Here is a 15,110-nt window from a genome sequence, read left to right as displayed (position 1 = left end):
AATGAAATGGAAAGGTAGTGAGGAGGGAGGAGAAACGATGGGAGGGGAGGGCGGAGAGAAGAGGGAAGAGAGGTAGAGAAGGGAGGAAGAGAGTGTGGTGAGGCTGAGGAAAAGGGGAAAAAGAGTCAGAGAGAGTAGAGTGTGGAAAGTAAAAAGGAGTAAAAGAGAGAAAGAAGAGGGGGGAGGGGGAAGAAAAGAATGCAGGAGGAAAGAGAAGGGGAAGGAACAGAAAGGAAGCCCAAAAATAGGCTTTTGGGATGTAGCGGGAGTGAAGGGAAAACAGGAAGGGTTTTAGGAAAGGATAAAAAAGTGGGATGTCGTGGGGTTGGTGGAAACATGGCTGAAATAGGAGGATAGGGTGAAGATGAAGAATAACGTGCCAAAGGAGGATTCAACTGGAGGATACAGGGTGTAAAGAAAAAAAGAGTTGGAAGAAGAGGAAAAGCAATAGATGGGATAATGATGGGAGTTAGAAGAGGAAGAAGAATGGATAAAGAAAGAGGGTTTAATGATTAGAGAAGTAAGATGGAAGAGGGAGAAATGGAGATTGGCAACAGTTTACGTAAGCGGCAACTTGGACATGATAATGGGTAAGATAAAATCGGTGAAGGAGGAGTAAGGGAGAAAAAGGAGATGGATAGTGGGGGTCATTTTAATGCGAGAACAGGGGAGACAGGAGCACTGGAGGATGGAGAAGAGGGAGTTGAAAGAAAATCGAAAGATAAAATGATTAATAGGCAGGGGGAAGAGTTGGTTAAATGGGTTGAAGGGGAAGGGTGGGGAATTATGAACGGAGCAAAGGAGGGGTGAATTTACAGGAGAAAGGGAGGAAACAGTGATCAATTACGCGAAAGGAGATAGGAAGGCTTGGGAAAGAGTAACAAGATTGGTGGTCGGGTAGATTCGGATCACCAATCAGTAGCAGTACGGGTGGACAAAGGAGGGTTGGTGAGAGGAGAGGGACAATAGCGGAGGTAGAGAGGTGGGTGGAAAAGACGGACTGGTCGGAAGAAACAAAAGAGGAGTTTAGAAAAAGAACGGAGGAGGTAGAAATAGGAAGGGGGAAGCAATAAATAAAGAGGTCGAAAAGTTGATAAAGAGAATTAAGATGAAAGAAAGGATGAGAAGAGTAAAAAGAGGGGCAGAAGGAAAAGGAGTATGGTGGGATGGGAACTGTAGGAAGAAGAGGGAGGAGATAGAAAAGTTATTAAGAAACTAGAAAAGAGGAAAAAACACAAAGGAGATTATAAAAAAATAAAGAAAAGTATAAGGAAATGTGTGAGGAAAAAAGAAGAAAAGAAGAGAAATCTACTGGAAGAGGTAAGAGAGGCGAGAACAGAGAAGCAGGTGTGGAAGTAATAATCAAGGAAAGGAGAAAAAGGGTAGAAATTAATAAGGAGATAACAATAGAGGAGTGGGATAAATACTTTAGGGAGATGTTAAAAGGAACGGAATACAAGCGAAGGCTAGGAGAAGGAGAGGAGAGAGAGCAGGGTCGAAGAGGGAAGTAGAGAAAGGAGAGGGGATAGGATGGGAAGAGGTAGAGAAAGTGCTGAAAGGGCTGAAAAAAGTAAAGCGACGGGAGAGGACGTAATAGGAAATAAATGTATATCCATAAATGTATATCTATAAACTATTATTTTAATTATCATTTCCTCACTTGCCGAAATTGTGATATTTTAAGTGTATTAATTATATAATGAGCGATAAATTTATTAAAATTTGAAAATTTCAAAGGAATTGGAGAGAGTGCTGTTATACTACATATTTAACTTTCAGAATACTCTGTATTTATGTTTTCTATTACTATTAATTAATATTATTGTTAAAATTAAAAAGATCAAAACTATTATTATTAGTTGTACCTATAATACACATAGTACATATATTATGTAAGAGAAAGGGGAAAAAGGTGACGAATTGTTAATTTCTCTAAACTAATAACAGATAACGAGTCGATGCTGAACATTAAATGCGTTAGATAATAATGAATAATTTATTTGCAGTTTGATTTCAATCTGTTTACAAAAACATATAATAGGGTAACTCCGGTATATACGCCGCAGCTAAGGGAAACTTAATTTATCGAATACTATTTACTATGCTTAAGGCAAATGAATTATACTAATAGAAACTTTATACTGTCTACTATTAGAAACATAAAATATTGATTCTTTGTATTTAATAAAAAAAATCTTAGAAACACTTGCATTTTTGCCATATATCAGAATAAGGGTGGGTTATATGACATTCATGGGTAAAATGTAAGCCTTATAAATAATTACAAACAATGTTTATAAATAAGGCAATAAAATATTATAATAAGTTATAAAATGTGTGTAAGAAGTTTATTAAAATGTAAGTATGATAGACAAATTATAAAACAAAAAAATTTTTTTTTAAAAATAAAAAAACGATAGGTGCATTAAAGATTATTGTTATACGATTTAAAAAAAGAAGGAAAAACACATAGGAGATTTCGAGTTTTACAAAGTATCCGTACTATGGCCTAAATCCCACATGCTAACTTGCCGTATATCCTAAACACAGGAGGGATATACAAGATATTAAGTTAAACAAAAAATACAAGAGCTGTGCACTTGTATTTTGCTGTATTCCATCATTTGGAGGAGGAAAGAAAGCGGTAGAGAAGCTATGGCTAGAGATGGGGAAGGAGGGAGGAATAAAGGAGGTAAAAGAGATAGGAAGAAAAACGGGGAAAGAGAAGATGGTTTTAGTTAGGTTAAAAGATAGAGTAAGAAAAAGAGAAGCAATGCAGAAGAAGAATGTGTTGAAAGGGCGGATGGAAAGAATAAAGAATGACATGATCTTGAAGGAAAGAATCAAAGAAAAATGCAATGGAGCCTGGAGAGGATAGCTGAGAAGGAGAAAAGGAATAGGAGGTGAGATTGGGTAAAGTACGGAAAGATTTGGATAAAAGGGAGGTGGTGGAGTTGGAATGAGGAAAAAGAAGTCCTGATAGATGGAAGGGGAAATGAGAGAGAGGAGCAAAAAAAAGAAGGGGGAGAAAGAAAAACAGAGAAGAAGAGAAAGAGTAGAAGAGAGGGAGACGGAAGAATGAAATGGAAAGGTAGTGAGGAGAGAGAAGAAACGATGGGAATGGTGGGCGGAGAGAAGAGGGAAGAGAGGGAGAGTAGGGAGGAAGAGTGAGTGGTGAGGCTAAGGGGAAGGGGGAAAGAAGTCAGAGAGAGTAGAGTATGGAAAGTAAAAAGGAGTGAAAGAGAGGAAAAAGAGGGTGAGGGGGAAGAAAGGAATGCAGGAGAAAGGAGGAGGGGAAGGAACAGGAAGGAAACCTAAAAATAGGCTTTTGGAATGTAGCGGGAGTGAAAGGAAAACAGGAAGGGTTTGGGAAAGGATAAGAAAGTGGGATGTCGGGGGGTTGATGGAGACGTAGTTGGAACAGGAAAAATGGGAGAAGATTCAACTGTACAAGTTCTTATGTCATAATCTAATCTAAACTTATGTATTTTACATTAAAAATATGGATTTCATCTATTAATAATTTATTAGTAATTTATTTGTTTAATAATCCTATGGTATTATAAATATCTTATTTAATGTTATAAAAAGCTAAAAAAAGAAGTATTAATCTTGCTCAAAAATATTTCAGAGATGTACTTGGTTTTTTTGTGGTTTCTCTTTCATTATTAATTTTAATTTGTATTGTCAGATCGAAATTGATTTAAATTTAGATTGCGTAAATCAATAAATATTAATTAGATTTTATTTATACATATTGCATTTTTTGTAACTTAAAAAAATATGCATATTAGAAAAAATTGAAAAAATATATACAATATGCTTATAATGGGCAATAAAATAAAATTATTATAAAAAATAATCATAACAATAAGAGAAATAGGACCGTTACTATATATAACCAAATTAGAATAAAATGCTATACGGTCCGAGCTTAGATTTTTGACAACCTAATATTAATTTGTGTGTGTATGTATACATATATTTTTCCAACTTATTCAACTGCGCACCGATTTTTTGTCGGACTTGAAACACAGCTATTGTTGGAACATTAAAACCCTGGAACTCTCCAGAATTAAATCGATTTGATTTAATTACATTAATTAATTAAATTATCTAAAAATAATAATAATTTAGTTAACGGAATGTGACGAGAAATGAGAGAAAAAAAGTGGACATACAAAAGGGAAGGTATGATTGTACTAATAGATTATCTTTTAGTAAATAAATAGAAAAAATAGGCGAAATTATAGAGGTGGAAGAAATAAGAAGGATGACGGTAGAAAACATTGAAAGTGTAAAGGCCTTCACACATAAAATTGCGTAAGGACGCGTAAAACATAAGCGTAAGAAAATTGACCAATCCCAATCAAGTATTGTGCTGTCCGTAATCCCAGGGGAAAATACTCGATTGGAATTGATCGATTTTCTTACGCTTACGTTTTACGTCCTTACGGCATATTATGTGTGAATAAAGGATAGAAAATGAGATAGTGAAGAGTTAGAAAGAACAGAAAAAGGAAAAGAAAAGGAGGGATAATGGAATAATAAATGTGGGACTTCCGTTTCCGTTTGGTTAGATGTGAGACGACAGATTTTGTAAGCGAATAACGGAGTGCGAGTGTGAGAGGTAGAGCGAGAGAGAGTGTGTGGTAAGCGAGGGGCAAACACAGTGTGGGAGAGGAGGGTTCAGAGAGAGAGAGAGCCCGTGGAGGCTGAAGAGAAACAGGAAGGTTGAGGTTAGAGAGACAGACGTAGAAGGGGAAGAGTATAGAGCGGGGGGTAAAAGGTAAAGAGCTAGGAAATTCTGGGGAGTTCGGGAATAACGCGGGGAAGCAATACGGCCATAGAGATGGAAAAAAAGAGACGCGGTAGTACGGGGAACATAGACGAGCTTTTCAAGAGGAAGAAAGATACAATGGAGAAGGAAGAAGGAGCGGTTGGGAAAGGGAGCGAGGACCTTTTCAAGAAAAGCAGGAAGATAGTGAGAACGCCACCAGGAGGGGAAGATATATGAAAGGGTTATTGAGAGAATTAGGATAAGAGCTGAGGGAGGGGTTAAGGGGAGTGAGAGAGGAATTAAGAGAGGTGGCGAAGGGGCAAAGGGAGGCAATGGTGGAAGAAGTTGAGAAAATAAGAAACCAACTAAAAGAGAGAGAGAAGAGTTAAGAATAAAATAGAAGATTTGGAAGGAAAATTGGAGGGGATGCAAATGGAGTTAAAAGGAGGAGTTCGTGATGGAGGAAAAAGTGCAGAAAAAAGCAGAAGAGGGAAAAGGAAGGGGGTAAGAAGAAGTCTGATTGGAAGGAGAGGGTGGAAAGGCTGGAAAGGAGGTGTAAAGTGAAGGAGAGAGGAGAATGGAAGAGAAATATTTTGATAAAAGGAGTGAAAGAGAATACGGGAAAAATAAAGGGGAAAGTAGAGGAGGTGATAAAAAGATAGGCTTAGAGGTTAAGATAGAGGAGATTAGAAAAATAGATGCGTGAAGGAGAGAGAAGGGAGGTATGGCAGTAGTAAGAGTAGGAAGTGAGGAAGAGAAATTAAGAATAATGAGAAATAAGTGGAAATTGAGAGACAAAAGTACTTGGATAGAGGAAGATTTGACATGGGAAGAAAATGGAGGGTAAATCAAGTTGCATGGAAGGCAAGAGGAGAGGGTACGAATAGGGCAGGGAGAGGTATGGATAGAGGGGGAGTGGTGGGTGCGGGATTAGGTAAGAGATGTGCTTAGGGATAGTAGAGGGAGGTGTTGGGAAGCAGGGCAAGGGAAAGGGAAGGAAAGCAAAAGAGAGGAAGTGCAAAAGTAGGTTGAGTAGAAAAGAAAGAGGGAACGGGTGAATGAAAGAAGAGTGGAGAATGAGAAGGATAAGAGGGAGGAATTAGAGAAAAGATTTGGAGAGAAAAAGATGAAGGAGGGAGAGAGAAGAGAGAGAGGAGAGAAGGAGAATATATAAGGAGGCTTTTTGGAATGTGGCGGGATTAACAAATAAAGATAAAGAGTTATGGAAGGGGCTGGAGGAATGGGATGTAATGGTGTTATGTGAGAAGTGGGTGGATGGTAAGGGATGAGAAAAGATAAAGAGCTGCCGAGAGGTTACGTGTGGGAAATGCAGAAAGCAGGGAGGAAAAATCGGAAGGGAAGGGCGGTAGGAGGAATTATAGTAGGGGTGAGGGTAGAGGTCAAAATGGAAAAAGGAAGGACGAAAAAAGATAAAGAAGGGATGCTATCGATAAAGGTGAGGTTAGGGAAGAAGTGGTGGAACATAGTAGGAGTGTATATAAATAAGATATGGACAGGAAATTGGAAAACCTAAAGTAATGGGTGGAAGGAGATAGAGACGGGAGTGAGGGTGCTGATAGAGGGGATTTTAACGCAAGGACGGGGAAGGAGGGGGGATTCGTAGAGGGAGTGGAAGAGAGAGGAGAAGGGAAAAGAAGAACGAAAGATAGCAAGGTAAACGGGGAGGAAAAAAAGTTATGTAGGTTTTTGGAGGAGCATGAGTGGGCGATACTTAACGGAGGAATTAGAGAAGATGAGGAGGGAGAATGGACGTATACAGGGAGGAGAGGGGAGTCGGTGATTGACTGCGTGTTGGGGGACAGGAGGACAAGGGAGAGGATAGAACGGGTAGTGGTGGAAGCGAAGGTCGACTCAGACCACCAGCCAGTGACGGCGTGGGTAGAAAGGGTGGAGGACGGTTTGGGTAAAAGGAAGGGGGGAAGGGCGGAAGTGAGAGAGGAGATTGGTCGGAGGACGGCAGGAAAAAATTTAAAGAGTTAGTGGGAGATAAGCAAATTCAGGAAGAGAAGTGGAAGAGGAGTGGCAGGGGCTGAAAAGGAGGATAGGGAAGGTATTAAGGGAAGTGAATGGGAAGGGCAAAAAGGGCGGAGAAAGGGGCTGTTGGGGTGAAGAATGTAAGGATGGGAAGAAAAAGGGCCCATGTTAAGGAAATGGAGAAGGAAAGGAAGGAAGAGTGGCAGTTATAGGGAGGAAAAACAGCGATACAAAAAGTTGTATAAAGAGAAGAAAAGAAGAGAAGTGGAGAAATGGGAAAAAGAGGTAAAAGAGATTACAACAGAGGGACAGATATGGAAGGTGGTAAACAGAGAGAGAAAAAGGAGAAGAAGATTGAACGAGGGAATTAGTATGCAAGAATGGGATAGGTATTTCAGAGATTTGTTGGGAGGAGTTAGAGGAGAAAGAGGAGAAGATAAGGAGAGAAAAGATGTGAGAAATGGTGGGAAAACTTAGGGAGGGAAAAGCGATGGGAAGTTATGGAATTCCAAATGAGGTATGAAAGTTTGGAGGGGAGGTGGTGAAGGAATGGTTGTGGGAGGTATGTAATAGAGTGTGGAAAGAAAAGTGTTGACCGGAAGGTTGATGGGAGGGAATTATAGTGCCCATAAGAAAGAAGGGGAAGGGGGAGAAAGTCGGGGACTACAAAAAGGTAATGTTAGCACAAACGTCATACAAGGCGCTGCTGTTTTGGCGGAAAGGTTGAAGAAGGAGGTAGAAGAGAAGGGATTGCTTCCGCAGAGTCAGACAGGGTTTAAGAAAGGGATAGGGGCCACGGACAACATCTATGTATTAAATTACTTAATAAATTGGCAGGTAAATTAAAGAAGGGGAATATGGTGGTGTTGTTCGTGGATTTGAAGGCAGCTTTTTTGACTCGGTGGACAGAAGGATTCTGGTGGAAGCGATGAGGGAAAGAGGAGTGAGGGAGGGCTTGGTGATGAGATGTAAGGAGTTGTTGAGGGATGCAGGGTAAGGGTGGAAGAGAAGCTGAAAGAGAGGTTTTGAACAGGAAGGGGAGTTAGACAGGGGTGCCCGTTAAGCCCGATTTTGTTTACATTGCTGTTGACGGACAAAAAAAGGTACCGAATAAAAAAATTAGAGTGTAATAAGTCTTATATGAGAAATAAGAAGAAAGAAAAAAAAATAAAATATGAGAAAGATAAGTACGTGAAGTAAGCAGAGAGGAAAGAGGAATGGGAGTTGGTGACGATTAGATATTAGTACAGTAGAGGAGAAAAAGGAATGAATTAACGGAGAGAAATAGTGGAATGGGATAAATATTTTAGAATAAATATAACGGGAAATATATGGACATGGATGGCGCGCGCGTTAGTGCAGTGTAAGGAGTAGTTAAGTGTAAGGAAAAAAATGAGAGCCGAGGAAGCGAAGTGTGATAAGTCTTATGCGAGAAGTAAAAAGAAAGAAGAAAACAAAATATAGGAGAGACAGATCTGTGAAGTGAGCGATGAGAAAATAAGAAACGAGAGGTGGCGAATGGACATTGGTACAGTGGATGAGAAAGGGAATACATTTTAACGGAGAGAAATGGTGATGTGGGATGAGTGTTTTAAAGTGAAATAAAACGAAAAAAGTCTGAAGCGCGCGCGTAGCGCGCGTGTGTGCTAGTCTATAATAAAAAAATCCATGGAGACGCGAGAAGTTGTTGTTTGGAGTCGAATATCTCGCACGTAGTGTTGTCGCTTTTCCGCGCGTCTGATTGGCCGGTCGAAGCCGGGTAATCGAGATCGCGGCGAGTTCCGCGAATTTCGTGCGTGTGCGTCGTGATCAATCGTATTGTGACAGTTCGCGTCGTGTCGTTAGGAGGTTAATATTATTATTAATGTGATCTCTCATCATTAAATACGATCGTTTAATTCCGAATTTCGGTCGCGTCACGCAACGATCGAAGTGACGACGGCGATCGAGATCGCGGCGAGTTTGGCGAGTTTCGCGCGTGTATCGCGTGATGTGACGTTTGTTCGCGTGGTGTGTTTTGCGAGGTTAGTAGGATTTTTTATTATATATAATCCACTACTGTATATAATGTATGTGGATAATTATATTTTACATTAATATTTTTTAACGCAATGACGTTTGCTCGCGTGGTGTCTCGCGAGGTTAGTTATATTGCTTGCTCGTACAAATCTAATCTAAGGTATACGTTACAGTAACTATAGATTTTTTATACAGATTTATCTTTGTAATCATATACTTTATATATAAGCAGATGTAAGTAATAATTATTGTTTTTGTACTATGTAAAATTTGCCTTATTTTAGATATACCGGTGAATTTAATGTTCGAGAAGATCTGATGGGATTAGCTGTTGGTGCTCATGGCACAAATATTCAACAAGCGTGAAAAGTTGATGACATTACAAATATAGTTAGAAGAAAATTCATGCACATTTAAGATATATAGAGAGGTAATTATAAAAATTATTATCGCTTGTATTATTTCAAAGAGTACTGTTTTATAAAAGTTTACTTAATGTTTTTATCTAAAATATATATACATATTCGTATATATGTTGCTTATATTGAGCTGGTATACAGAGCTTATCAGATTTCTTTCTCAATCACAGACGCATGAAGCTGTTAAGAAAGACCGATCTATGCTGGAATACAACGTTAACCTAAAAATAGATAGTGACAGTGGCAGAGTCGTGACCATCGCCGCGTGATAGATGATAGTGATAGTGAAATATATATTGACGGCAGGGAGCTGATGCCGAGGAGATCTTTCAGAAGGAAGGTGTATCCAAAATCGCACACGCATGTATATGTTGTTTTGTAAAAGTTGTAAAAGTTAAGAGAACGAGAAAGTGATCTGTAGTTATATGCACGTGTGACAGGCACTATCGGGTAATAAAGATTTCTCCGAAGAATGTTTATATTGTACTTTACTTTCGTTAACTTGAATGCTTTGAATGTACAATCTCGCGTCTTCAAAATATAATAATTCTCAGACACTGTTGAGGAATAATTGTCTAGCACAAAAGGTCCTTTTGTGCTAGATAATACGAGTTGCTACAGAGTGCCTCTAATTGTAAGAATCTCTTCTCCTTTACCCCCTCTTTCTTTTCCCAATCCCGAATTAACACTATTGCGTGGTTCGTATCGCGTGTCATTACCTATTATAAATGTCCTCCTTTTCTCTCGTTTTCTCACGCAGGAACATTTTATATTCAACTATATGGTATACAATTTTGCCGCTATATATTGACCGCAGGGAGCTGATACCGAAAAGATCTTTAAGAAGAAAGGTGTATCCAAAATTGCACATGTATGTACGTATATGCTGTGTTGTAAATTGTAAAAGTTGAAAAGAACGAGGAAACGTTCTGTAGCACAATTTATATTGTAGTTATGCTAAAATATTTATGAATTGAGTCCCTGTTATCCATTATTATAATATAATTTTTATCAGCAATATTACAGGAGTAACGAAAATTAATTTTATTAAGTATTCAAAGCAATTGATAGTTTTTAGCATTAAGTATCTCCATTTTCTCATAATATGCTTAGAAAATATTGCAGGGGACTTGTGAGTTATGCGAAGGAATTGATACTATTAAGATTCATTGGTTATATGAAGTTTGCACACGTCAAGCTTGACATCCTTAAGATCACAATGCATTCTGAAAACGATACCGTGCAGGTTCGTTGGCGTATACGTGGTGTCACAGGCTGGAAGGTATTTTCTATGTTTTGGAAGTAAAATTTGGAAAATACAACATGCCATAATAAGCGCTAACCAGGAAGTGTAAGTGTAATTAGTGCTCTAAACATGCTTTTTAATAGTAATATAAAATTGTTCTTATAAACATTAATTATATAATTAATTCAAGTTGTCTATTATTTGAAAAAAACTTGATTTTTAGTTTCGTTTTTTATTCTACCTTCAGAAAAAAATAAAATAATTTAGATTTTCTAAAATTAATTTTGTTTATGCTATCGGAGAGGAAACACTTATTATAAAATTGATTATAATACCAAGACAATTATATATAACGATTTCAGATGGTACGACGGCTTTTTTATTTTTTACGTTAATGCTGAATGGAAAAGTCTATAAGCATATTGCGGACAAGATGATGCCTAATCAGGATACAGCCACGAAAAAGAAAGATATGCGCATGGCAGGGAAATTAGCGCTATCCACAGGCCTTGTAAACATATTTAGTAACAACGAGGATTCTTTGAATTGAGCTCTGTCTTAAAATCGCATCAATTGAAGTGAATCCATTGCTGAGTGCTGAAATTATACGATTTTATCCGTCACAACGAATAGATCAAGAGGAATGCTTTTTCCAGTCGATGGTTTCGAATGTTGCTGACATATCTATTTCGTTGCAAATACATCATTATGAAATGATGATCGGTAGTAAATGAAAGATATGTGAATTAAAAAGATGTGTACATTAACTAAACAGTATCTTTGTTTGATTACAAACTATCTTCATCTAATTTTTTAGTGAAAATGTCCGAATAATTTGCGTTAGTATTTCAGTGTAAAAAAATATGACGATTATATTACAGTATATCTGACGATTTTAACATAATTATAGAGGTAGGGTGTCTAAATTGTTATCGTTCCATCCAAATGTAGCTTTTATACTATTTGGATAGTATCGATATTTTATGCTGCTTAGAAACAAGTAAAAAATATTTTAACCACACTTGTATCGTTTCCAGAATATAAAAACTTGTGTTTAGATTACAGATATACGTTTTGGGTATTTCGTTGCAAATGTAACATTGTGAAATGATGATCGGTAGTAAATGAGAGATATGTGAATTAAAAATATGTACATTACCTAACCCTTCATCTGATTTTTTAATTTTAGTAGTGACAATGTCCGAATAATTTTGCGTTAGTATTCCTGTGTAAAAAAATATGACGATTATACGATTATATTACAATAAATCTGAAAAATGTTAGAAAATGAAACAATTGTTTAAAGGTATCCTGTATATCATAGTATCTATTTGCTTTGCCTGTATGGAATGTTGATAACACGTAAGATAATATAATCATTAAAGTAATATTTCTTAAATGTATATTTCATACTTAATTTTATTTCATAAATACTATCACATTTATTCCTATGAATCGTTTTCATTACGCTATTATGATTTTAACATAATTATAGAGGTATAATAGGATGTGTAAATTATTACCGTTCCAGCCAAATGTAGCTTTTATAGTATTATTTATTGTATCGGTACCTTAAGTTGTTTATAAAAAAGTAAAATGTATTTTAAGACGAGAGAAAGTAATAGAGATAGAAAACGAAGAAAGAAGGACAAGAAAAGGAACAATATAAAGAAAAATATTATATATTACAAAAATATTTATTATTTATTGCAAATATATTTAAATTTATATATTAGTTAACTTCTTTATATACACTACCGCTCAATAATTTCAATATGCAAAAGATTCGTTGATTTCTCTGTAAAGGATGAACATCATGATACGTGTTTTTCACAGAAATGAATGCACTAGCTGTTATAAACATTTCACTTGCATGCATCACATTTTTATATAAATAATATATAAAAATGCAATGCATGCAAGCGTGTAACAGCAAATCTATTCATTTCTGTACAAAACATATGTATCATGTTCATCCTTTACAGAGAAATTAACAAATATAGGGGTATATTGAAATTAATGAGGTAGTGTATATAAAGAAGTTAACTAATATATAAATTTAAATATATTAATTAAGAGATGGAGAGATGGGAGGAAGAAAGGGCAGGGAGAAGTGAAAGAGGAAGAAAAGTGGGAGATAAGGGGGAAGAAGAGATAAAGCAATGGAAGCGAAGGTAAGAGAGCTAGAAAGATGGAGAGAGTTAGAAGAGAGAGACAGAAGGAGGAACAATGTAGTAGTGAAAAGGGTGGAGTTGGTGAAGGGAAGGCTAAAGGAAGCGGTAAAGAAGCTATGGCTAGAGATGGGGCTAGAGAGAGGAATAGAAGAGGTAAAAGAGGTAGGAAGAAAAACGGGGAAAGAAAAGAAGATGGTTTTAGTTAGGTTAAAAGATAGAGTAAGAAAAAGAGAGGTAACGCAGAGAAAGAATGTGTGGAAAGGGAGGATGGAAAGAATAGAGGATGACATGACCTTGAAGGAAAGAAAAATGTAATGGAGCCTGGAGAGGATAACTGAGAAGGAGAGAAAGAATAGAAGGAGAGCTTGGGTAAAGTACGGAAAGATTTGGATAGAGGGGAAGTGGTGGAGTTGGGATGAGGAAAAAGAAGTCCTGACAGATGGATGGGAAAATGAGAAAGAGGAACAAGAAGAAGGAGGGGGGGAAGAAAAAGGAACAGAGGAAGAGGGAAAGAGTAGAAAAGAGGGAGACAAAAAAATGAAAAAGGAGGATAGTGAGAAGAGAGGAAAAACGATGGGAGGGTAGAGTGGAGAGAAGAGGGAGGAGAGGGAGAGTAGGAAAAAAAGGAGTGTGGTGAGGCTGAGGGGAGGGGGGAAAGGAGTCAGAGAGAGTAAAGTGGGGAAAGTAAAAAGGAGTGAAAGAGAGGAAAAAGAGGTGAGAAAAAGAGAAGGGGGAAGAAAAGAATTAAAGAGGGAGGAAAAAAAGGAAGGAACAGAAAGGAAGCCTAAAGATAAACTTTTGGAATGTAGCGGGAGTGAAGGAAAAACAGGAAGAGTTTTGGGAAAGGATAAAAGAGTGGAATGTCGGGGTTGGTGGAGACGTGGCTGGAACGAGAGGAATGGGAGAAGATGAAGAATAGGGTGCCAAAAAAGTTCTGGAGTATACAGGGTGCAAAGAAAGAAAGAGTTGGAAGAAAAGGAAAAGCAATAGGTGGAATAATGATGGAAGTCAGAGAAAGGGTTAGAAAAGGAAGAAGAATGGGTGGAGGAGGAGGGTTTAATGATTAGAGAAGTAAGATGGAAGAAAGAGAAATGGAGATTGGCAACAGTTTACGTAAGCGCAACTTGGACAAAATGGTGGGTAAGATAAAATCGGTAAAAGAGGAGGAAGGGAGAGAGGAGAGATGGATAGTGGGGGCGATTTCAATGCGAGAACAGGGGAGAAAGGAGCGCTGGAGGATGGAGAAGAGGGAGCTGAAAGAAAATCGAAAGATAAAATGATAAATAGGTAGGAGGAAGGGCTGATTAGATGGGTGGAAGAGGAAGGGTGGAAAATTATGAATGGAGCAAAGGAGGGAGGTGAGGAGGGGGAGGCGACTTTTACAGGAAGAAGGGGAGAAATAGTGATCAATTACGCAATAGGAGATAGAAAAGCTTGGGAAATAGTGACATGATTACAGGTGGAGTGTAAGGTAAATTCGGATCACCAATCAGTAGCAGTACGGTTGAACAAAGGGGGTGGTGGTGAGAGAAGAGGGACAATAGCGGAGGAAGAGAGGTGGGTAAAAAAGACGGATTAGTCGGAAGAGGCAAGAAAGAAGTTTTGAAGAAGGACGGAGGAGGTAGAAATAGGTAGGGGGCAATAGATAAAGAGGTCGAAAAATTGACAAAAAGAATTAAGATATGGAAGTAAGGGTGAGAAGAGTAAAAAGAGGGGCAGAAGAAAAAGGAGTATGGTGGGATGGGGACAGTAGGAAGAAGAGGGAGGAGATAGAAAAATTATTAAGAGACTGGAAAAGAGGAAGAAAACACAAAGAAGATCATAAGAGAAGAAAGGAGTATAAGGAAAAATGTGAGGAAAAAGGAAAAAAAAAGAGAAATCTGCTGAAAGAGGCAAGAGAGGCGAGAATAGAGAAGCAGGTGTGGGAAGTAATAAACAAGGAAAGGAGAAGAAGGGTAGAAATTAATTAGGAGATAACATTAGAAGAGTGGGATAAATACTTTAGGGAGATTTTAGAAGGAACGGAATACAAGCGAAGGCTAGGAGAAGGAGAGGAGGGAGAGCAGGGGTCGGAGGGGGAAGTAGAGAAAGAGAAGGAGATAGGATGGGAGGAAGTAGAGAGAGTGCTAAAAGGCCTAAAAAAAGGTAAAGCGGCGGAAGAGGACGAGATAGGAAATAAAGTGTGGAGTTATGGGGGAAGTGGTTTAAGAAAGGCGTTATGGGAGAGTATGGAATGGAGAGGGTTTTCCAGAGACGTGGAAGGACGGAGTAGTCGTTCCGATAGCGAAAAAGAGGGGCAAAAGAGGTGAGTGAGCATAGAGGGACGCGTCGATATTAGCAGATAGGTTGAGGGAAGAGATGGTGGAGAAGGGGATGATCCCAGAAAGCTAAGCAGGGTTTAGGAAGAGGAGAGGAGTGGTGGACAACATTTACACACTGAATTATGCGATAAGGAAGCGATTAAAGAGGAAAAAGAA

The 15,110-nt window shown here is 38.1% G+C and overlaps 1 protein-coding gene across 2 annotated transcripts; it reads left to right on the top strand.

Annotated features, from left to right (window-relative positions):
- The first annotated feature begins 8,551 nt into the window (after positions 1 to 8,551).
- Positions 8,552 to 11,303, top strand: LOC112457162. 2 transcript variants are annotated; one of them, XR_003041063.1, is made up of 6 exons: positions 8,552 to 8,799; positions 9,079 to 9,224; positions 9,384 to 9,577; positions 9,974 to 10,088; positions 10,339 to 10,564; positions 10,822 to 11,303. XR_003041063.1 is itself a non-coding variant. In XM_025020069.1 (5 exons), exons 2-5 carry the CDS (start codon positions 9,527 to 9,529, stop codon positions 10,852 to 10,854), a joined length of 348 nt encoding a protein of 115 aa, XP_024875837.1. In that variant the 5' UTR covers positions 9,079 to 9,224; positions 9,384 to 9,526; the 3' UTR covers positions 10,855 to 11,303. The 2 variants fall into 2 exon arrangements, 1 of the variants encoding a protein (XP_024875837.1); XM_025020069.1 differs by lacking the exon at positions 8,552 to 8,799 and having other exon boundaries at positions 9,384 to 9,573; positions 9,974 to 10,084; positions 10,339 to 10,495.
- Positions 11,304 to 15,110: the final 3,807 nt, after the last annotated feature.

This window comes from Temnothorax curvispinosus, unplaced genomic scaffold (genome assembly GCF_003070985.1).
Source record: "Temnothorax curvispinosus isolate PA1 unplaced genomic scaffold, ASM307098v1 QBEX01007552.1, whole genome shotgun sequence".
In the NCBI taxonomy this organism is placed as follows: domain Eukaryota; kingdom Metazoa; phylum Arthropoda; class Insecta; order Hymenoptera; family Formicidae; genus Temnothorax; species Temnothorax curvispinosus.
The sequence above is the reverse complement of the archived record's forward strand: the minus strand, read 5'-3'. Positions and strand labels throughout refer to the sequence as shown.